Source organism: Pinus tabuliformis, chromosome 8 (assembly GCF_031772625.1).
Source record: "Pinus tabuliformis cultivar Carrire ecotype Pingquan chromosome 8, CPIR1, whole genome shotgun sequence".
NCBI classification, from domain to species: domain Eukaryota; kingdom Viridiplantae; phylum Streptophyta; class Pinopsida; order Pinales; family Pinaceae; genus Pinus; species Pinus tabuliformis.
The window spans coordinates 1,428,490,493-1,428,516,098 of record NC_142294.1 but is presented as its reverse complement, the minus strand read 5'-3'; the positions used below and the strand labels follow the sequence as shown (position 1 = coordinate 1,428,516,098).

General features: G+C 35.6%; 1 protein-coding gene and 3 pseudogenes across 1 annotated transcript; 1 reads left to right on the top strand and 3 right to left on the bottom strand.

The window, feature by feature from the left end:
* Positions 1-10,386: 10,386 nt before the first annotated feature.
* Positions 10,387-10,955, top strand: LOC149241018 (pathogenesis-related protein PR-1 pseudogene; annotated as a pseudogene).
* Positions 10,956-13,364: 2,409 nt separating this feature from the next.
* Positions 13,365-13,945, bottom strand: LOC149241017 (non-specific lipid-transfer protein 4-like). Its single transcript, XM_089367414.1, has 2 exons — positions 13,572-13,945; positions 13,365-13,453 (listed from the first exon to the last, which is right to left on the bottom strand). Exons 1-2 carry the CDS (start codon positions 13,943-13,945, stop codon positions 13,444-13,446), a joined length of 384 nt encoding a protein of 127 aa, XP_089223540.1. The 3' UTR covers positions 13,365-13,443.
* A 1,362-nt stretch (positions 13,946-15,307) lies between these two features.
* LOC149241016 (non-specific lipid-transfer protein A pseudogene) lies at positions 15,308-15,859 on the bottom strand (annotated as a pseudogene).
* Positions 15,860-19,958: 4,099 nt separating this feature from the next.
* Positions 19,959-20,510, bottom strand: LOC149241015 (non-specific lipid-transfer protein A pseudogene; annotated as a pseudogene).
* Between the last annotated feature and the right edge of the window lie 5,096 nt (positions 20,511-25,606).

Here is a 25,606-nt window from a genome sequence, read left to right as displayed (position 1 = left end):
ACTTCAAAAAAGCAACATCTATGGTACAGTGGTTACCTCTAGCCAAATGGTGGTATAACACCAAATATCATGCCACCACCAAAATGACTCCATATGAAGAAGTTTATGGTCAACTCCATCCTTCACCTACTTCTTATATTAAGGGATGCTCGAAGGTACAAGTAGTGGATCAACTCCTTCAGAACCGCATGACCATGCTGGCCCACCTCAGAGAGAATCTCCATCAAGCTCAAAACCGCATGAAGCAACAGGCAGATCAACATCATTCAGAATGCCAATTTCAAGAAGGGGATCAGGTATTTTTGAGGCTACAACCATATAAGAAAACATCACTCAAAGACAAGGGTTGTTAGAAATTATCTCCAAAATTCTATGGACCGTATCAAGTACTTCAGCGCATTGGAGAAGTCACCTACAAGCTAGCTTTGCCACCCACTGCAAAAATCCATCCAGTCTTCCATGTCTCATGCCTCAAGAAAGTGATTGGGAACCATTTCCAAATTCAAACCAGTCTACCTAAATTGGATGAAGAAGGGTCAATCTGGCTCCAACCTGAACAGGTTCTTGACACACGAGAATGGCACTTGCATGACTGCACAATCAAGGAAGTCCTCATCAAGTGGAAAGACACCTCTCCGGAAGATGCAACCTGGGAACCAGCCATTGTCCTCTAGTAGTTTCCGCAGCTTCAGCCTTGAGGACAAGGCTATTCTTTTGGGGGAGGGCATGTTAGGGTCCAACCCTAACCCCCTTATATATGTAATAGGATTGAGTCATAGTTATAGTTAAGTAAAGAGTCAATAAAGCCCATATTAATAATTGTAACTGGTTGACCCACATTTAAAGAAGGGACCATAGTTAGTTGCAAATGGGCCCTGTTATTACATAGATGGTATTAATAAGAACCATGGTATTGACCCATGGTATTGCATGTATGAATCCTATATAAAGGATAGAAACTCCCCTTGAGGAGCATCATGTCTTATTTTGTAATTGAGCCCAGCTCTACTGGAGGTTGCCCCCTCGAAGAGGCAAGTGAACATTTCTTTCCTTTCCGAATAATAAAATACTTGTTGTTATTTCTTATTGTTTTGTGCTCTGGGTATATTTCTTCGCATATTTGGTATTCTGGTATCTTCTTGCAGGTCAAGAGCATAACATGGTTCCCATAAAGAAATTGATGTAATTAGGTAGGAGATAAGATTATATAATAATATCAAACATATTTTTGGTTTTTTCCCTTTTGGGTTTCCATGTTAAATATCTATGTCCATATATGTATGTTGCTCATGTTAATTATCTGTGCTCATGTGAATTATTCAGTTTGTTGCTTATCTATTTAGTTTTGAGTGTTCACATGACTAATTTCTAAGTAAAAAGACAAAACAAGAATTGTGATTAAAAGTTAAAAAGAATTAATTACTAATTGACCCCTCAGTAATTCCTTATTCCAACATATATTACCATGCACCATATATTATTGTGATGGTTTTACGATAACTATACTTTGAGTCTAATATTTCATTCTTACTTCATCTACCTTAGTATAATATTGTGGGTTGTTATATACATATATGTAATTTTCTTAATTAAATAAATAGTGGAAGTTCCCTCGTGGTGCATTATTCTAATGCAAAGTTTATACGAGAGATGGTCCATGTGATCGATCCACATGGTAGGAGTCTGCGTGCTGGACCAAACCCTAACCACATGATTTTCCCTTGTCAGTAGTGGTGATCATCCCTAAAATGATCAACATCAGTAATGATTCATGGTACTATCAGTGTAACCATCTACCCACTACTCCTTTGCCACATTGTCATTTTTGTTTGGACTTGGTTAAGAGCAGAGCTTTGCAAACATGAGAAAAATCTAAGAAAAAAGAAGGTATTGCCATGCATCTACAAGGATTCCTATGTATATTGATTTTCCTGAGTATTTTTATGAGAAGAAATTCTATGTCCACTGAGAGAGGTAGGATTCTTGAACCAGGCCCATACTGACCCTATACTTCCTTGTTATTTATTTTTTTCTATTTATTCCCTTAGTTGCAATTATAGGAATGGATTCTTCATAGGGTTAGACTTCTAATTTTTATGTTTGTATTCTTTTATGAGAAATTGTGGCTTTGTTTTGGTGATTTATGCGTGAAAACACAAACCTTTTATGTCATTGTTGTCCCACCATCCCTTCTTGACCTATTTGGCAAGAAAATTATTAGGCTAGAGACCTGATACTTAAAACAATACTCTTTTCTATCATTTATGAGAAGGATTTCACTAATAGGGTTTCTCTCTATAGTTTTAGTATATTGACAAAGTGAAAACCTTGCTCTTGTTTTAACAACATTGCACAGAAATTTTAGCTTAGCCATCTCCAATGTAAGACACTAGTTTGAAATGAAATTTCTTTGATAATTATTCTTGTTTAGATTTATTCACGACCCAAAGTATGACTATGGGTATTCATGCTTTCAAGTTATCCCTTGACCATATTTTTGGTTTCATTCAAAAAACACAAGCAAGTTTCATTTGCTTGTGGGGTTATTCATTTTCGCTCTGGATATTCCAGGTACTCATCTTTCTTTGTGCCTCATTTAGGTCTAGAGGCAATTATTCATGTGGTTGGCCTTGTCTCGTCAAGCTATATAACTTTACAAGGGTTTATAAAATGGAAAAACGTAACAATTTAGGGATTTTCCTATTTAATTTGTGTACTTTTCCTTGCAGTTGGTGCTTAGATATATGGAAAAAAACCTGACATCTATAACCTAAATCATTGTGTTTTTTTTGTATCATGATTTCCCGTATATTGTTGATAAAATTATCTCATATAACTTTTATTTTGATTACAATCGAACCTTGTATGGCCTCAATGTTATAATTCCTTATTCGTAGAAGGCTTGGTAGACTCATTTCATGAGTTGCTAGCTAAGGTTTTCTTTAGAGCCTTAATATTATTATAGTGAAGGACTACATGTCTTGGCTGGTCGATGAGCTTTCCTCCCTTCCACCACAACCACATTGGCTCCAATTCTAATCTTATTCAATTGAATATTTTTTTTCTATAATTCTTTCCCTTTTTCTACAAATTAGATATGTATACAAAATTACAAACAAGTGAAATACACTAACCATTTGAGATTGATTATTCATATGTAATTATTTATTACTTTCTTGATAATATCTAATATATCCAGATTTCTTTGGCTTCCCTATTTTTATATCCCCATGTACAATATATATCAATTTTGGGCTCTTAATTAGAGTTCCCTCACTCAAAATTCTATAGTCAAAGGTCATTTAAGGCTTAAATTTTAAGATACCCTATTTCAATTTTTATATCACTAACTCCTAGTCCTCCTACATAAAACCCTACAAAGAGAAATGTATATATTTTCCCACAGAGATCATTGATAGTATTAACCATACAAATACATGAATACACACAATGGTAACATACATTCATAATAGGGTAATAGATTCATAGTTTTGAACTTTATACTATACATAATTAATACATATTTTAGAAATAGTCATATTCTTACCTATAATTCCTAGAAATAGATTAGAGGCTTCCACGTTCCTACCAACCATTGAACTATAGTTCTAGTAGTTTCCCCAAGCTCTAGGATCCTTCCTATTAAGAAAACAACTCAATAATATTTCACAACTTCCATCTCCTTAACCCAAGAAATGTCCTTCTAATTCTAGATTCAGGTCTAGTCTTTTTCTCCCACTTGCACCTTTCTTTTTGTTCAGAGTACCTTTATCTCCATCAATTCTCTTTCATACAACTTCAACCCATGACATTTATCTACAACCACGTATTGTTTTGGTGGTCTTCTCAGCCAATAATACTCTCTATGGGAAGAATTGAGGATCTTTCTTCTCTTTTGTTGTCTTTCTTTTATGGCCCTTCTTGGGCATAACTCTTTCCAACTATTTTAGTGGAAGTTAGGATCTTAATATATGACATGATAGCCTCTAATATATTTCCAAAAACAATAATCCATTAAATAGTCTCTTTTTATTAACAATAAATATTGAAATTTTCATGAAATATTTACTTTTTATATTTTTCCTTTCCAACCGTATCTCCAATTTAAACTCATAAGAATCATTTAAAAACTTATTCACAAGGGTTGTTACATCAAACCTAAGATCTTCAAACTAGGCAATTCTACTAGCATTTGAATTTTGCAGGAGATAGTGGCAACATTTTTGTTGCCTTGTGCTTCCAACCTAATATTCTAACTTACATTCTAAGATGATGAGTATATAAATGGAAATAACATGCCTACAATTTCCAAGTAGAGGGATGGATGGAACATAGATAAGAAATTTCAAAACCATAGAATATTGGAACCGAATCTCCACTACTAGAGATGAGAAAGATGATTGTGATAAGGCATAGCAGAACTTCACTAAGGTGAGCCATACATAACCCTCCCTGGAAGGAGCTCAAAAAAAACGATGGAGTGAGAAAAAAGATGCAAGGTAAGTACTAGAGATATAATGTACCTCCTATTTACATACAAAAATATTTTTATTTTTTTCCCTTACCAATCAACCATTGACATATTATTGTTGTCATAGTATAAAAAAGGTATTCCTTAATAAGACCTCTCTTCTATTACATAGATCAATCTATTACTTTTATGATCTTTTTTATATTTCTTTTAAGTACTACCTTGAGTTAAATCTTGACACTTATAGGCAAAAAAATCATCCATTAAAAACCATTATATTACATGTTCTTGTATATTTTGGTTTGACCACATTATTATAGAAGAAAATTTTTATTATGGTTTGTTTTCCTAACTCTTATGAAAAATAACTTATATATACATAAGATGTTGCAGGAAGGTATGGATTTTGAACCTTGGGGTCCATAATAAGTAAGATATCCATATCTTTCTATAATTCCACACTTTTATTATTGTTTTCAATATTTACTTGGTCATTTCAGACCGTATCCTCCCTTACATCTCTTAGCCCACACATGGAGTTCATAGGGTATGGTCCCTTGTCAATCTGTTTAGCATGCAACTCTCCACACTTACTAGCTCACGTGACATTGTGAAAGATGAACCATCCTATTTTTCAAGAAGATTTCAATGATGATAGTTTCTCATGGGGTAATTTGGCCAGAATGACTACCCTATTTGTCTTTGCATTTCACTTAGTGTTTAGCCATGTAGTCAGGGTTTCCACTATGGTTTCAACTCTGCAAATTCTTCTTTATTTGGTAAATGTGAATGCTCTATGGTAATGGAGGGTGTAATTTCTCAAACACCATGACTATGCCTTTGGGTCAAGCCATATGGAACTTTATCTTCCTGTGAACACTGAAGTTCTCACAATGCTAGCTAGGGTTTAACACTACAGTTTTTTCCCTTAGCTATTAAAGTTGTTTAGCTCTAGTCCTCACTTTGGAAATTATTTGAATAGTATAGAGCAGGAAATCATCATCTATTTCCTTGACTGTTAGTCTGTTACTTCTAATTCCAAGGTTTTCAACATAATTGGTTTAGACAAAGTGTTCAATTCAAACTAACAAATTCTCATGTTACAAGCTATCCACCATGTGTTTTCTAACTAAAAACATTTTTCTGATCTAGAATTGTGTAGGGGAAATAAATTCTCAAGGGGATCCATGAGGATTATCATTATATATTCCATATTCTTAGGTTGGATACCTAAACTTTGGGTTTATTTGTTTGTTTCGACGACTATTACATTTTACCTCTCAAAGAGGGCTTTTCCCGTAAATTTCTTTCTCACAGTTTCTTGAGGAATTTTTTCTTCTTCTAGTGTACTTACATCATTTCAATAGGGTAATTTTTTATAATGCACTGCGTAAACCCCCATACTTAATTTTTTTTAAGTTGTACAAAAACCTCTTTCTTTTAACAACCTCACACTAAACAACAATTTTTCTTAATTTTCCAAGTATTTCCTTAGTTACTTGAAATTTATTCTACCAAACAACATTTGGTTGCAGTAATCTTGAAACTAATTGATTTGTCTAGGAGGTATTCTCTTAGATATGGTCCCTACCATTAATTTTGGGCATACTTGGCTCAAAGCCTCCATAAGGTTAGTACCTGTTTGGCTTTCCAAAGAGAATGTGGGCTCAAAACCATATGTATCTGAAGTCTTGTCCGATGTTCTTATCAACTTCTTTTCCATCACATGTGTATATTTATTTGTCATTAATTTTCATTTTAATAAGGGTTTCTCTCAATGTACCCTCTCAAAGCCTTTCAATGGAAAATGGCCTGAGAAATCCGAAAATTACTCTTAGGATTTAGAGTGAAGAAAACCCTTGTTTAAGAAAGAAGAAATCAAATCGATAAGACAATTTAATTAGGCTTGGAAGATTCTACCATGTATCAACAATGATAATTTATCTGAGCATTCCTCTCTATTTCCTCTAGATCACCTAGCGATTTTTTTATTCTTCTATAACACTCATTTTTTTTGTTTCTTAAGTAAAGGGTCTAACCCTGTAAAACCCACCTTCCTGTTTTAACTTATAATCTCATATATTTTCTAGAACTCTATCTATCCCTAATATCCCTACAAATTATTCAAAAGCCACAATTGATTAACGACCCTTTAGGTAATTCTCTAATGTAAATCCTTTCTATCCAAAGGTTTGTTTTTCATTTATTTTGTTTTTTTATATGAATATGCATTAATGTAAATAGTATCCTTTTCTTTCTATTGTGTCAGTTATGTTCTTATAACCTAATTCATGGTTTCTCGAAGATACACTAAATATTCTTCTTCAGGTATAAATACCCCCCATATCACTTCCTCTACTTGAATTATATATAAATAGTGGAGGATAACGTCACTGAAGGGTACAAACGATCGCTTGATATATCTCTTATCTTATAATTTATTTATTTTCATAAACTATACTTAGTAATGATATTAGCTTTTCGAGGGTTCTACAATATTAAATTGTTACCCTTTCCTATAAAAAGAGTACTAAATTTAACTCTAGAGTATGCTAAGAAACTCATTTTGGAGTATTAAGACATTCTGAATTAATTTATCGATAGAAAAGATTTCCAGACCATGTTTGTATATATGGTTTGATGTTTCTTTTAAATGAACTCTAAAATACATTTTTCCCTTTAAATCATTTTGGTTCCATTGTTTTTTCCAAAACATATTTCATCTCGGATTTTTATGTTTGACTTCTATTAATTGATATATTTATATTTCTTATGGGAAATTATTTGTGTTTCATAATGTCTTGGATTCCATTACTAATTCTTTCTTTTGAATCTTAACCATAACCCATGCTTTAAACATCCGCTTCTACATTATTCAAAGTAGTTGTGGAATATCTTCCTCTTTAACCCAGATAGATAGTTCTACAATATTTGTCCCTATAACTTATACAAGGTAGTAGTGGAATATGGAGGTAAACGATTTTGTAATTCTCCATATAAATTGAAAAAATTACTAAGCTTACGTGGTTTTTCCCATAAGGGCATATGATAATTCAATTAACACTTATACCTTTCTTTATTCCTATTACAACCACACTAATACTTTTCCTATGCAAGAATATCGACACTTTGTTTCCACATTGTTATAAAGAAGGAATTCATTCTTGTTTTTCCATTATTTATCATAACCGAGAGAACCTATTCTACATTTCATTTTCCATAAAACAATATATGTGCTTATATTTATTTTACTATCAAAACCACACACATCCATGGTTTATTTATTTTTAACAACTACATGCAATCATAAAAATACTTAGTGTTTGTACTAATATTTATTTGTTTCTAATACAACACCTATATTCCAAACTGGAGTTAGTAGAAACTTATTTTCAAAATGCTCATTCTAATAAAAACCAACTACATATAATATGAAGAAGCATGTTCCTCCCAACTAGTAAGTTGTGACCATAACAACTCCCCTTAAGCCTCTGGCTTCTCTAATGTCTTAAATGTTTTGACTTAATGGTATTTAATTATTTCCTTCACAAATATATTTTTAATACCGTCATGTTTTTAAGGTCTACCTCATTTTATCAATACCTAGGATTCTTTTAAATATGAAAATATTTCCTTTTCTTTCCTTAGCATATATTTCTCTCTAGCCATGCTTACCCTTTTCTTCCCACCTAGTGTAACATCTTTCTCTAATTATCTTATCTCTTGGTGGTCATTATTCTCCCTAAAATATTGTGGAATTTTAGAAGGTTACAACTATGACCACCGTCACTTTCTTCATTTTTTCCACTACTTGGGAATCAACCACTTTAATAGATTCCAGATAGCAAAGAAACCTAAAATACTCATGTTGTTTCATATTATATTTGTAGGGGAAGATTTGGAAGCCTAGCCCAAAATTGAGCATAAGAAATTGAAGCTATAACAAGATTGAAGGGGGGACCATGGCTACATAAAAAGCCCAGTGGTACCCTAAAACCATAAGCCATTATTGGAAATATCATTAATGTCTTCTAACTCCTCAAAAATCACCACAAACAACCACGAGCCAAAGGATAGATATTAAGTTCATTAGAGAGAAGGGGTTTCTCATTCCTTCTGATCCACTGATCTAAGTAAACTAGGAAGGGTCAGAGGCCATTGAATCTACAAAATAAAGCTTTTTTCGAAAATCACAATGCATTACTAATAGCTTGACCCCCATCGGAATTTTGGTCGCAGAGGCTTCATGTACCACATGAATGGGAGGAAGAGAACTAGATCCAGAGTTTACCACATCTCTAAAAGAGATAATACCTTTACCAAAAACAAAGAGCGATTTGAGATTATGTGCTTCCATGGGAGCCTAAGGAGAGGACAAGGCTAGAGAAGGAAATCCAAGCACAAAACTAGAAGTAAATGGAAGAATTTATCTTGCAGAAAGAAGGGGTGCCACCAATGAAGAGGGAGGTTGACCTGAGAGGGGGGAAGAATGAAAGCAACCAGCTAGGGTTGAACCCTACTTGCCGTTGTGGAGAAAGACCATAGATATTTATCCATCCTTGCCCCACTTTAATTTTTTATAATGTAATGAAACAAAATTATCTCCCCACACACACATATAATTTTAATTTGGCATCTGATGTGCTAAGCTTATAAATGAGGTTAATTTATTGATGATTTTTTTTCTTTTTAATTCTTATTGATTGTATCAAGAAGCCTTAAAGACTTATCTTTAATACATTCATGTTAGTTAGGTTTCCCTACCAAAATTTAGTATTATTGTAAAATTTATAGTTTTGTTGTAATATGTATATTCTAGTTTAAATAAAACATAATAATAAAAGATTATTTCCCCTTGTCCACATATACACACATATATAGTTATAATTATAATTTTACATTTCATGTATAATGACATGAATTTTTATTTGCCAAAGCAACATTGGATGGAACAACCATTTATATATTAGTGGAATGTTATCATCACAATTGTGTGATGCTGAGTGAAGCTTAGATACTCCATGGGATAGTTTAATTCCCCAAAAGATGACTCTCATCCTCAACCAATTCCAATAAAATTTGAACTTGAATGCTCTATAGGAAAGTTTAATTCCCCAAAAATTGATTCTCATCCTCAACTCATCCCAATGAGATTTCAACTTATGAACCGATGAAGAGCCCTAATCAACCTACATCTCATGCTTATATGGATATGTATATTGTTGTAAAAACATATCATAATTTTATAAATCTGATTGTACATTTTGGAATAACAATATTTAGAATAGAGCGAAATATAATATACTGACGTTATTTCAAAACTTGTACATATTACTATATTCTTTAGTAACTACCATTCTTAGAAAAACATGCAATTTTAAGTAATTACTTTTCGTTTTGGGAAGTTAATGTAGCTTTCGGATCAGAAGTATAAGGAGGAATCTAAATTACTTCGATATATTAAATTATTTTTATACTTGTGTAAGGTTGCTTGGAAGATACTTTATTCTCAATAGATGCCGAGCGATTTCGTGATTGACTTATATTCTGATTTATATGTGGAAGGTAGGCTCAACGTCGAATCAAAGGTCAGTGGGGACAAACAAACCTCGTCGTGCAAGGACGTCATGCACGTTGGGTTTGAGCTATTGGTTTTCGATTTGTACATCCTGATTTAATTATCTACCGATAAGGTTCAATACAGAGTACCTACAAAGATTCAGGGATCGTTTGGACTGTTACCCACGTTCGAACATGGATGGAAGTTTTATGGGTCCGCTCACTTGTCGGACACCACCAACATTCTCGATCTCCAAGGATTCTAGTAGTATTATAACTGCACCTGCGTACCTTGAGAATTTCAGTGCATTTCATTCGAATTGGGACAGCAGATTGACTGAACGATGCACATAACGATGATAAGAGTCTCTTTAAATATTGTCATCTGCATGAGTCTGCTTTGCTTGCTGCTGCTTCCTTTTGTTGTGGATGCATCATGGCCGCCGGCAGAACCGCACCCTCCACCACCACGCAAGGTTTTCAGTTTTAACAAAACAACTGCATACGAAAGCAGTTTAGCCCAACAGTTTTTGGTTCCTCAGAACCAGGCAAGGCTCAGCTCGGAGAGGAACCACTGGTATGGGATGAGAATGTCGCTGGTTATGCACGGTGGTGGGCAGAGCAGAGGCGCAGTGACTGTGCACTGAGGCATTCGTACGGTCCGTACGGGGAGAACATATTCTGGGGAAGTGGAAAGAATTGGCAGCCCTACGATGCAGTTTTTGCCTGGGTGAGCGAGAAAAAGTACTACGACTATACAACTAATTCGTGCATCGGAGATGAGATGTGTGGCCACTACACGCAGATAGTGTGGAAGAACTCCAGAAGCCTGGGCTGTGCAAGGGTTGTTTGCTACAACGGTCAGATTTTCATGACGTGCAATTACTTTCCACCGGGAAACTACATCGGAGAGAAACCTTATTAGAAATGTCTGGGCCTCATACTGATTCTGACTAATAATTTAGGGAGCCATAGTAGTCTGTGTAACCTTGACGCAGTTCTGTGCGAAGTTACCAATAATTAGCGACAGACCAATAAGTCTACCTTCAGATCATAAGCGGCCTGAAGGAAAGGAGGCAATCTGAATTTCTTGAAATCTACGTATTAGAAATTTTGCAACGTGTGTGCATTTTTTTGGATATTTCCACCATTTGTATTGATGAATAATCTGAATTATTTTTTTTTTGGTATGTGATTTTCTGTTTTTCTTGAGCATACATTTCAATTAAGTTTTGTCAAATGAATTGGAGAGTTCTTGTCACAGCCCCATGGAGACTTGGATGGCTCACGCACCGTGAATCCACGGTTTTTGTCTCTTTTTGTTACGCATGTTTGTTTAAGACGGCCCTACTTAAATTTCGACTATGCCTTTGCTTTCATTAGTTAACTGTGAGCTGAGTATATACTAGCATTTGCACCACATGTTGCAAAGGAAACGCCTTAAGGCAATGATATAAGAAACAATAACATAGAAGAAAGAAGTCAAAGTTTTATGTAAATGACATAAGAAAAAATAGCATAGAAGAAAGAAGTCCAAATTTTATGCCATTTTCTTTCCTTACTGGTGTTTATTTTTTATCATCAACAAATGCCTAGATGAGCTATCCAGATTACCAAGAACCTTCACATTTGAGGGCGTTGCCACAATGCCACAAAGCTCATTCCAATGATCACCGGGAAAGGACTTGTTGTGAGAGATGCAAATTGTTTCCATTGTTTCTCGAATGGACTTTGTTGTAACGCTAACTGAAAATGGTCTCATACAAAATAGTGTGGCTGCAAGCATAAGCAATTACCTGCCTTTTGTGACAAGCATATTTTTGATAGAGAAAAATGGGCAAATGCAAAAGCAGAGGGGATTAGTACAATATTTGATGTGTATCTGTTTCTATTCAGTGTATTCTAGGGTGCATACATAGCAAAAACATACCTGGATAGTTAGTGACATTTTCATAGGACAGATTGAATTTCTACCTGGATTCATTTCTTCATATCGGCCATAATTTTACAAAAAATGTCAAATAGGGGTTACATTGAGTATAGTATTGCTAGCAATTTGCATAATGCAGTGTTGTTGGGTGGTATGCCAATGGTGACACATCATGTGATCATATTTCATTGATATAGACAGTGTTTTGAGCATAGTTATTATTGCTAGCAATTTGCATAATGCAGTGTTGTTGGGTGGTATGCCAATGGTGACACATCATGTGATCATATTTCATTGATATAGATAGTATCTCGAGCATTGTTATTTAAGGTTACATGTAGAAGATTTGAAGAGAAGCTATGCATGGCAGATTCTACCTACTCTAACATAATTCACCCAAAAGATACAAAATTTATCTGACAAACTGATTTATTTTGGATAATGTGATTGTTATATGAGAAGGCATGCATTGGGCTTAAGATTGTAAAATATCTCATAACCTTTTCCAATATACTATAAATCAAGGCCAAGGAACACTAACGTAGGGAATAATAAACATGCGTAAAAGCTAGGACATTTATAACATAATAAGAACTAGAATGCTATTTGGACTTACCTAATTGTCTAATCTAATGTGCACTGACTATTAAAGCATGATTCCATGATCTGTTTTTCTATGTTCTCTAAAGCCTGGAAGAGCTCATCTGTCCTTGTCCATGTGGGGGCATTTGGTTAGATAAAAACTTGATAATAATACTACTCACTCCTCTCAGATTGGACTATATGAATTTTATAAGACCTTTATAAGACCTTAAATGGACAAGAACAATCCAAAGCCATGAGGCCTCTTTTAAGTGGGCAAAGGCATTAGCAAGTGCTTCTTATACAAGGGTTCTTGCAAAAATAATCATGGGCCGCTAATGAATTATTTTCTTTGCTTTGAATTTGCATTTCCCTAAAATTTGGGTTCTATTCAGCGATTCAGTGACTCCAACCTCATCATCAATGTTTTAAACTGGAATTGCTCAGTTAACCCAAATTCCATTCACCCATCTCTTCTAAGAACTGAGCTAGAGTGTGGACAAAGTCTTGAAAATAGATCTCTATATCCCTGAAAATAGGATTTATCCACAACGACTTTCCAGATGGGTAGGCTTTCGCCCATTTCTGTTTGGAATGTGAAAGGAATAAATAAATGAAACATATAGCATCAAAATATAAATAAATGATACAAAGTAGAATTAAAAAGAAGATAAAAAACACATTATGAACCATTATTTCCATATGAACGCAACGGTATAAGTCCGTATACATTTTATTTAAATCTCATCATATTTGATGACATTATTCCTATCATGATCACAATGAAAGTGATCACCACACATAGAGAAGATAATAACACTACACTAATTAACTCCACATTCTACGTAGTACTAGATATGCATATTCGTATTCGGCAGTGCAACAATAACCGAGAAACCTTTCAACTGATCCTGCAACCAATGAAAACAAAAGCAAAACAAAATTAGGATCAGAATGGAAAAATCACAGTCAGAGAGATAAACGGTATATGGAAATTAAAATCATAACAAGGGAGGGAAGGGAAGGTACGTGTTGCAGTTGGTCTGCAGAGAAATTTTGAAGGGAAGATTAACACCGTAGGAGCCCGGGAGACCAGAGACAGTAGTTGATTTAACATTTGGGAATTGGGAATACGCACTCTTCAGGCAACTACACACTTCCCTCCTTGCAGGGGTGGTGGTGGCCAGACCTGCCAACTTCTTCACTCCTCCGCAGCAACCAGGGGTTGGTTTCCCCTGGCCGGACATCAGATATCCAATACACTGACTCAGATCCGAAGTGACTGTTCCACAACTTCTGCTGGTAGCTTCTACCTGCATCACCATCATCTCCATAGATACTAGAAAAATGGCAACTGCTCCGACCAACATGACAGCCTTTTTCTTGCTGCTGATTCCCTCCATGATAAAACTTTCACCTCTCTTCTCTTGCGACTGATGGACTCTCACACTATCTCAGCTTCTGCTTCACCTTGGGACAGTCTAATCGTTCGTGCCTAAGTCTCTCAAACACGATATGGACGAGTATAAATACACAAATTGGTTGGGTGGGGCATTTAATTGCCGAACCAGAACCTCTGTCAATGACAATCTATGTATTGAAGTTTTTCCATGACTCGAAATAATGGTCAGTAGGAAATGAATTTAGGTTTAAATGCTAATGGTGTAGGTATGCTATTTTGTTCAAATGTCGATACTCAATCATGTACCTTATAAAGTCGGGTCCCTCTGCAACATTAAAGTCGGGTTCACATGAAAAATTGAAGTGGGAATTAAATGGGGAGATCCATTGCCACAGAGCAGAGAAAACTATTCATTAATCAGTGTTACAAAGCATTTGATCATGGTAATTAGGTTCTATGGATGAAAAACACATTTGGGAATAGTAAGATGCAATGGGCGTTTTGTAAGAAAAATTGTTCTGATAAAGGTCTGGTGGGTTCTGACCAGGGCCAACAGGTCCTGGCAATATAAATGCTAGGTTGTTGAGACATATTGTAGGTTGAGACATTCCTTTTGAGATAAAGTACATCAAGACTATAGATGCAATTTTGTATTCGCAGACAAAAAGAACTATACTCATAATTAAAATTAATACACGAGCACGTTACAAGAGAAGCTGTTAGTACCAGATCATGGAGAGCTGATTAGGGCCTAAAAAACCCTACAAGTGAGTATATAAATGATTTAGATATATATTGAGAGAGATACTGTTGCGATCATGAATGATATGTACTGTAGCTGCATGTGCTGAAGATCAAGGCATGTATAATTTGTTACCACATTTGCATCTCCAAGCCTCAGGGTAGTATTCAGCTGTTACCAGAGTGAATACGCACTCTCCAGGCAACTGCATGTAGGGGTAGTGGTGGCTAGACCTGCCAACTTCTTCACTCCTCCACAGCAACCAGGAGTTGGTTTCCCTGAAAATAGGATTTATCTACAAGGACTTTCCAGATGCATAGGCTTTCGATCATTTCTGTTTCAAATGTGAAAGGAATAAATAAATGAAACATATAGCATCAAAATATAAATAAATGATACAAAGTAAAGAAAATGATACAAAGTAGAATTAAAATGAAGAAGAAAAAAACACATTATGAACCATTATTTCCATATAAACGCAACGATATAAGTCCGTATACATTTCATTTAAATCTCATCATATTTGATAACATTATTCCTGTCATGATCACAACAAAAGTGATCACCATACATAGAGAAGATAATAACACTACACTAATTAACTCCACATTCTACGTAGTACTAGATATGCATATTTGCATCTGGCAGTGCAACAATAACGGAGAAGCCTGTCAACTGATCCTGCAACCAGTGAAAACAAAAGCAAAACAAAATTAGAATCAGAATGGAAAAATCACAGTCAGAGAGATAAACGTTACATGGAAATTAAAATCATAAGAAGGGAGTGAAGGGAAGGTACGTGTTGTAGTTGGTCTGCAGAGAAATTTTGAAGGGAAGATTAACATTATAGGAGCTCGGGAGACCAGAGACAGCAGTTGATTTAACATTTGGGAATTGGAAATACGCACTCTTCAGACAACTGCACACTGCCCTCCTTGCAGGGGTGGTGGTGGCCAGACCTACCAACTTCTTCACTCCTCTGCAGCAACCAGGGGTTGGTTTCCCCTGGCCGGATGTCAGATATCCAACACACTGACTCAGATCCAAAGTGACTATTCCACAATTTATGTCGGCAGATTCTACTTGCATCACCATCATCTCCATAGATACCAGAAAAATGGCAACTACTCCAACCAACACGACAGCCTTGTTCTTGCTACTGATACCCGCCATGATAAAACTTTCACCTCTCTTCTCTTGCGACTGATGGACTCTCACACTATCTTAGCTTCTGCTTCACCTTGGGACATTATAATCGTCCGTGCCTAAGTCTCTCAAACACGATATGGACGAGTATAAATACACAAATTGGTTGGATGGGGCATTTAATTGCCGAGCCAGAACCTCTGTCAATGACAATCTATGTATTTAAGTTTTCCATGACTCGAAATAATGGTCGGAAGGAAATCAATTTGGGTTTAAATGCTAATGGTGTAGGTATCCTATTTTGTTCAAATGTCGATACCCAATCATGTACCTTATATAATCAGGTCCCTCTGCAACATTAAAGTTGGGTTCACTAGAAAAATTGAAGTGGGAATTAAATGGGGAGATCCATTTCCACAGAGCAGAGAAAACTATTCATTAATCAGCGTTACAAAGCATTTGATCATGGTAATTAGGTTCTGTGGAAGAAAAACACAATTGGGAACAGTGAGATGCAATGGGAATTTTGCAAGAAAAATTGTTCTGATAAAGGTCTGGTGGGTTCTGACCAGGGCCAACAGGTCCTGGCAATATAAATGCTAGGTTGTTGAGACATATTGCAGGTTGAAACATTCTTTTTGAGATAAAGTACATTAAGACTATAAATGCAATTCTGTATTCGCAGACAAAAAGCTCTATACTCATAATTAAAATTAAGACACGATTAAAATTAAGACACAGGCACGTTACAAGAGAAGATGTTAGTAGCAGATCATCAAGAGCTATTGAGGGCCTGAAAAACCCTACACGTGAGTATATAAACGATTTAGATATATATAGAAAGAGATATTGCTGTGATCATGAATGATATGTACTATAGCTGCATGTGCATGAAGATCAGTTGGGTGCTGAAGATCAGGGCTTGTATAATTTGTTACCACATTTTCATCTCCAAGCCTCAAGGTAGTATTCAGCTGTTAAAGGAGTTCCTGGGGGTACAGGCCTGTGAACAGGCTTGCATGGTGTGCATTTTCCACATTTAGAGGTGCAACGAGGTGGGGAGGAGCCTAGCCCACTCAGATACCTCCTTCCTCCAATTCTGTAATCCAAGGCTCCATTTTCATGGCATTGCTGCTGCAAATCTATTGTTGTTTCTTGTAACCCATGAAAAATGAAAAATTATGTCATTGGATCAAATCATAAATAAACAATAATGTAGTCGTAGATAGAAGAGTTGAAGAGAATATGAAATTAAGTTATACTTAATATCTTTTGAAAAGTTCACCAGTCCTTTTTGTTTCAGACTGCAAGGGTCACAGGAGTTCCTGGGGGTACAGGCACATGAACAGGCTTGCATGGTGTGAATTTTCCACATTTAGAGGTGCAACGGGGTGGGGAGGAGACTGGCCCACTCAGATACCTCCTTCCTCCAATTTTGTAATCCAAGGCTCCATTGTCATGGCGTTGCTGCTCAAATCTAATGTTGTTTCCTGTAACTCATGAAAAATGAAAAATTATTTTATTGGATCAAATCATAAATAAACAGTAATGTAGTGGTAGATTTCTTGAAGAGAATACGTAGTTAGGTTATACCTTAATATCTTTTGAAAATTTCACCAGTCCTTTTTGTTTCAGACTGCAAGTTTTATAGGAGTTCCTGAGGGTACAGGCGCATGAACAGGCTTGCATGGTGTGCATTTTCCACATTCAGATGTGCAACGAGATACATCAAGACTATAAATGCAATTTTTTTTTGAGAATTATTAGTCTCATAAATCTTACATGGTCTCCATGGTTTTCAGTGGACGTAAAGAAAAATATGATATTCTGCTATTATGAATAGGTCACAGAGGAACAATACATCTCTTCTCTTGCGAATGATGGACTCTCACACTATCTCAGCTTCTACTTCACCTTGGGACATTATAATCGTCCGTTCCTAAGTCTCTCAAACACGATATGGACGAGTATAAATACAAAAATTCGTTGGGTGGGACATTTAATTGCCCAACCAGAATCTTTGTCAATGACAATCTATGTATTGAAGCTTTCCATGACTCGAAATAAGGGTCGGCAGGAAATGAATTTGGGTTTAAATGCTAATGGTGTAGGTATCCTATTTTGTTCAAATTTTGATACTCAATCATGTACCTCATAAAGTCGGGTCCCTCTGCTACATTAAAGTCGGGTTCACATGAAAAATTGAAGTGGGAATTAAATGGGGAGATCCATTGCCACAGAGCAAAGAAAACTATTCATTAATCAACGTTACAAAGAATTTGATCATGGTAATTAGGTTCTATGGATGAAAAACACAATTGGGAATAGTGAGATGCAATTGGAATTTTGCAAGAAAAATTGTTCTAATAAAGGTCTGTTGGGTTCTGACCAAGGCCAACAGGTCCTAGCAATATAAATGCTAGGTTGTTGAGACATATTGCAGGTTGAGACATTCTTTTTGAGATAGAGTACATCAAAGACTATAAATGCAATTCTGTATTCGCAGACAAAAAGAACTATACTCATAATTAAAACTAAGAGACGAGCACGTTACAAGAGAAGCTATTAGTACCAGATCATGGAGAGCTGTTGAGGGCCTGAAAAACCTTACAAGTGAGTATATAAACGATATAGATATATATAGAGAGAGATATTGCTGTGATCATGAATGATATGTACTGTAGCTGCTTGTGCATGAAGATCAGTTGGGTGCTGAAGATTAGGGCATGTATAATTTGTTACTACATTTGCATCTCCAGGCCTCAGGGTAGTATTCAGCTGTTAATGGAGTTCCTGGGGGCACAGGCACATGAACAGGCTTGCATGGTGTGCATTTTCCACATTTAGAGGTGCAACGAGGTGGGGAGGAGCCTAGCCTACTCAGATACCTCCTTCCACCAATTCTGTAATCCAAGGCTCCATTGTCATGGCGTTGCTACTCAAATCTAATGTTCTTTCCTGTAACTCATGAAAAATGAAAAATTATTTTATTGGATCAAATCATAAATAAACAGTAATGTAGTGGTAGATAGAAGAGTTGAAGAGAATACTAATTTAGGTTATACCTTAATATCTTTTGAAAAGTTCACCAGTCCTTTTTGTTTCAGACTGCAAGGTTTACAGGAGTTCCTGGGGGTATAGGCACATGAACAAGCTTGCATGGTGTGCATTTACCACATTTAGACGTGCAACGAGATACATCAAGACTATAAATGCAATTCTGTTTTGAGAATTCTTAGTCTCATAAATCTTACATGGTCTCCATGGTTTTTAGTGGACGTAAAGAAAAATATGATATTCTGTTATTATGAATAGGTCATAGAGGGACAATATATGCAAATGGGAAAAGGAGAAATGCAAGTGCCATGCCTGCAAAATACAGTCTACTAGACATTCAAAGCTTACTCTGGATCAATTGATTATCTTGTTATGTAAAGACAAGTGAATTGGTGAAAAAACTGACCAACATAGGACGATACACCAGCGATGGCACAAGCCAGCAAAAGCAATGCAGAGAAAACTAGTATAGAAAAGCAGTAGAGAACTCTGAAACGGCTCAGGAACTGCTGCCGCCACCTTGAATTAAATCTCAGCTGCCTGGTCCTCATGATGATGATCCTTTGGCGCGGGATCAAATCCAACCACCACCACTTGATTGTTATAAATACACAGCCCAACTAATCTGAAAAAACAAAAAGCCCTAATCCATAAGCCTGCTACAAATCTCTTTGAGGACGAAGATTAATGTGACATTGTGACCCCTTGGTGAAAAAAACTAACCAACGTAGGACGATACACCAGCGATGGCACAAGCTAGTAGAAGCAATGCAGAGAAGACTAGTATAGCAAAGCAGTAGAGAACCCTGAAGCGGCTCAGGAACTGCTGCTGACTCCTTGAATTAAATCTCAGCTGCTTGGTCTTCATGATGATGATCCTTTGGTGCACGATCAAATCTAGCTACCACCACTTGATTGTTATAAATACAGGGCTCAACTAATCTGAAAAAACAAAAAGCCCTAATCCCTAAGCCTGCTGCAAATCTCTTTGAGGGTGAAGATTAATGTGATCACCATACATAGAGAAGATAATAACACTACACTAATTATCTCCACATTCTACGTAGTACTAGATATGCATATTTGCATCCGGCAGTGCAACAATAACCGAGAAGCCTTTCAACTGATCCTGCAACCAATGAAAACAAAAGAAAAACAAAATTAGAATCAGAATGGAAAAATCACAGTCAGAGAGATAAACGGTACATGGAAATTAAAATCATAAGAAGGGAGGGAAGGGAAGGTACGTGTTGCAGTTGGTTTGCAGAGAAATTTTGAAGGGAAGATTAACACTGCAGGAGCCTAGGAGACCAGAGACAGCAGTTGATTTAACATTTGGGAATTGGGAATACGCACTCTTCAAGCAACTGCACACTGCCCTCCTTGCAGGGGTCGTGGTGGCCAGACCTGCCAACTTCTTCACTCCTCTGCAACAACTAGGGGTTGGATTCCCATGGCCGGACATCAGATATCCAACACACTGAATTAGATCCGAAGTGACTGTTCCATAATTTATGCTGGCCGATTCTGCCTGCATCACCATCATCTCCATAGATACCAGAAAAATGGCAACTGCTCCGACCAAAACGACAACCTTGTTCTTGCTGTTGATACCCACCATGATAAAACTTTCACCTCTTTTCTCTTGCGGTTGATGGACTCTCACACTATGTCAGCTTCTGCTTCACCTTGGGACAGTCTAATCGTCCGTGCCTAAGTCTCTCAAACACGATATGGACGAGTATAAATACACAAATTGGTTGGGTGGGGCATTTAATTATTGAACCAATCCCTAAGCTTGCTGCACATCTCTCTGAGGGCGAAGATTAATGTGACCCCTTAGTGAAAACACTGACCAACGTAGGACGATACACCAGCGATGGCACAAGCCAGCAAAAGCAATTCAGAGAAGACTAGTATACCAAAGCGGTAGAGAACTCTGAAACGGCTCAGGAACTGCTGCTGCTGCCTTGAATTAAATCTCAGCTGCCTGGTCCTCATGATGATGATCCTTTGGTGCGGGATCAAATCCAGCCACCACCATTTCATGGTTATAAATACATGGCTCAACTAATCTAAAAAAACAAAAAGCCTTAATCCCTAAGCCTGCTGCGAATCTCTCTGAGGGCGAAGATCATTACCATCTCTGTTCTGCGCTGGTTACCCTTGTGTGGAGCTGGTTACCTCCGGATGAAAATCTGTGCCTAAACAAAGACAATCTGTGCTTATATAAAGTTCTGGTGGGAAGCAGAACGCTAAGTGAAACGGTCGTTCTGGTAGGAAGCAAAACGCTACGCAAGACGGCCGCTCTGGTAAGAAGCAGAACGCTACGCGGCCGTCATGCAGGGAAGAAACAAAGACACGTTTCGTGTGCCGCGGTGGAGAAAAAGACATTTTAAACTAAATAAAACATATTAAATCAACGGCTGAAAACACCATAATCGTCTAACACATAATCAATGGCTCAGGATCGCACACGTCACATTTTAGGGATATCTTTCTCAGAGGGAACGCCTTACGGCGTAATTATTTCACGTACAATGCAATAATCTCTAATTATGCAGTACAACTTCATATGCAATTTTTGTTTTTTCGATGGAAATATTAAATAATTTTATATTTTTTATAATATTTTTTTTTATTATCATGATATTAATAGTAATGGTCTATAATGGAATTGATCCTGAGGAATTTTAATTTTCAAATAAATCGAATTGATCCTAAGGAATTTTAATTTTCAAATAAATGCTTTGACATGATTTGGTGTCAAAAGAATATTCCTGGTTCAATACATCATCCGGATGATATATGAAAAGTATTCAAACCTTTTGAGTTTCAAATCAAAGAATAATATATTTAATTTAAAATATCAACTATATTACCACCTGCCATGTTGGAATCAAATGGTTTGCTTTGGTTGATATCGTGTAACCGCAATCGGGTGATTCACGCAATCCATACCACTTGTTTACTACATATTTGGAAAAGAGACTGCGAAAAAATCATTAAAAAGAATCGTGAAGTTTAACACGTCTTTAACCAACCTCCATCCCACGTTAGACTGAGCGAGCAGTCTTACCATAGAAAGAACAATATATGGGAGCCCCCAGTTTGCGTCTGCATATTCTTGCTAACACAAGATTTCTGGTTTGTCAAGATCTCATAAATCACTAAAAGGAGGAGACATGTAGGATATGCCCGGATATGCATTCACATGAACCTCTCGCAGCCACTCGTAAAATCAATAGATCTGGAGTATCACGAGTCATCCGTTACATTACGAGCATGTGTCTTTCAAATAAAGACGATGCCATGAATATGGCTACCTATTCGAAAACTCTCCTTCACCATAGCGAAGGAACAAGAAAAAGGACAAAAAAGAGGAAGATAGTTTCTAGAAGGTAGGAGAAAGGTAACGCAAGTGATGTAAACCCCAGCTGAATCCTTAGGTTGTAACAAAATCAAACTAGAAACTAAATAAATTGTATATTAAACCAGTCTAGATCCATTTAATTCCGGATGTGTCATGGGTCGAGGGGATCAAATCCGTTGAGGTGCAAACTTTCTTTTTGGAGTGTGGAATTTGATTAAAGGTTCGCACCTCGAGGGATTTGATCCTGATCCCTCTCGGTGCATGATAGATCCAGAGTTAGATGGATCTAGGCACTTTGAAATTTACATTATGTTTTCTTTGCTTGACATGACTATATCATTCTCATCTTTAATTTTGTTTTTGTTGCTTACCTTGAAAGGTTTGTACATCTATGTTTGGATGCTTTGAGTGGTTTGTGTGTTTGTGTTTGGATTTGTTGTGCTATATTTCTATATGTGTATGTAATTGTCTGTTAGTAATTAGTTGGTGATGAAGAAATGAGACAATGTTGTCAATAGTTTGCAACATTGATACTGCACATATATTTCATTTAATTTTAGGTATCACAACTTTTGATAATTAATAATTCTTAATAGTTTCCCTCCATGTATTACTAAATATATTATGAAGAGTAGTTTTAATAATTTATTGCATCAATATTACTCTTGAAATCATTTGTTTCATTGCTAATGTTGGAAGTAATTTATTTCCTTCAAAATATTTTGACGATTTTTTTTTATCTATAGTTTGTTTTGCAAAATTCAAGAAATAATGTAATTTTGTTTTTTTTAATGAGTGGTTAGATTTACAAAATATTTAAATTATTTGTTAGCATTTCCATCTTTTCATATCGATTATATGAAAAGGATAGTTGAGATTGTAAACCATTCAATTCTTTAACTCGAACTATTGTAGTAAACATCGTACATTGTCTCTCTTGCTCTCCAATATTAATAATAAGTTGAATTACTATAACAAAAAAATCAATGCAAATTGTCAATCATTTTTTTGTGCTTACATTGAAACCAATGCACATTGCTAATACAATCACTTTAAGTTAATGTACCATCATACATTGAGTTACAACAAATCATAAATAATGATCTAGACTCCAATCAATGCATCTCATGTACACAATAAAATAATATTAGAAAAAATCTACACTGAAATCAATGAATCTAGTGCAAACAATCAAATACGATTGGAAAACAACATCTACACTAAAATCAATACATCTAGTGAAAGCGGTCAAATAGGATTAGAAATCATCATCTACACTAAAATCAATTCATCTAATGCAAGCAATCAATTAGGATTAGAAATAACAATCCACACTCAAATCAATGCATCTTGTGGAAGCAATCAAATAGAATTAGAAATCACCATCTACATTGAAATCAATTCATATAGTGCAAGCAATCAAATAGAATTAGAAATCAACATCTACGCTGAAATCAATGTATTTAGTGAAAGAATTCAAATAGAATTAGAAAACATCTACAATGAAATCAATGCATCTAGTGCAAGAAATCAAATAGGATTAGAAATCAACATCTACACCGAAATCAATGCAACTAGTGCAAGTAATCAAATATTATTAGAAATAAACATCTACACTGAAATTAATGCATCTAGTGCAAGCAATAAAATAGGATTAGAGATCACCATCTACCATGAATTCAATGTGTTTAGTGCAATAAATCTTCTTCCATCTCTCCCCCTCCATCTATATCTCCCTCCATCTCTCCTTCTTTTTCTCTCTATCTCACCCCGAAACATACACACACTCTCTCTCTCTCCATATCTTGCTTTTCACTCCCTCTCTCACTCTCCCTCAACTTTTCTCTTTGTATGTATGTTTTTTCTTCCCTCCCTCTCTCCCCTTTCAAATCCATCTCTTTTTTCTCCCTCTCTCTTCTCCCATCTCTCTCTCTCTCTCTATCTCTCTCTCTCTCTCTCTCTCTCCCTCAATCCTTATCTCTCTCCCCCTCTCTCCCCCGTCCATCTTTCTATCTCCCTCTTTCTCTCTTGCCCTTCTCTCCCTCTCTCACTCCTCTGCTTCTCTCTCTCTTCATTCCTCCTCTCACATGTCCTTTAGTTTATCACCTTCAATGTAAAAAATCAAATATGATTAGAAATAACCATGTACACTGAAATTAATGCATCCAGTGCAAGAATTATTCTTCCCTCTCTCTCCACTCCATCTATATCTATATCTCCCTCCATCTCTATTTCCTTGTCTCTCTAACTCACCTGCCCCCTCCCCAAAAATACATGTTTTCTTCCTCCACATATATCTATCTCTCCCTCTCCCTATCTCTCTCTTCTTGCCTTTCTCCTCATGTCTCACAAGTCTTCTCTCATCCTTCCTCTCTCTCCCTGTATCTCCCTTCCTCTCACTCCCTGTATCTCTCCATCTCTATCACTTTGTCTTTGTTCTTCCCTCCCATATATATCTAGATTTAATATATATCATGACATATTAATATATATTATAATATAACAAATTTAATATTATATTAAATTTAATATTGTATTAACCCTAATTTATTAAATTTATAATATTAATATTTTAATATATTAATATTAATATTAGATTTAATGATATTTTTTACATAGCATGATAAAAAAAAAATCAAATATTACAACTTTGATTTGGAAATATTTATGTCTTTATAGATTTAATATATCCATAGGATATGGTTTACCTTGATCCATTTTATAAATATTTAATTAAAAGAAATATTAAAAGATTTAGGAGCAATGTTTTCGATTCTTTGTGTTGAAATAACCTTTTTATTTTATTTTATGAAATGATATTGACTTTAGTAAATAGTAAAGATGTTTAAAAATTTACCAAATTTGGAATTTTAATGTGGTAATTTTTTGTTGTAGGTAAATTTATGATCCATTAAAATTCAACGTATATGAAAAAATATTACAATACAATTATCTTATGTGTTTAATAGTTATTTTATCATATACGTTGAATTTGAATAACTATGTAAAAATATAAACAGATTGTTTTTATTTTTAGATTTTTATTTTTTTATTTTGGCCGACATGAGAAAAATTTCAAATTTGATGATAGACAGACATGCTTACACATCATACTAGGTTGTAGAATGTGCCTCTCAGTGAAATGATTATCTCAATCAAAGATGTACAATGTGTACATTTTAATGCATACAAAAAACAGTTAAATTAGTTCTCGGGTCTTCTTGGACTCCAATAACTACTCAAACTAACCGAAGATAGTTGTCTAACATTCCCCCCTTAATCTAAAGGGATGTAACAAAGTCCAAGAATGAGAGTTCGAAACTCAAAAAATGTATCTCAGCCAA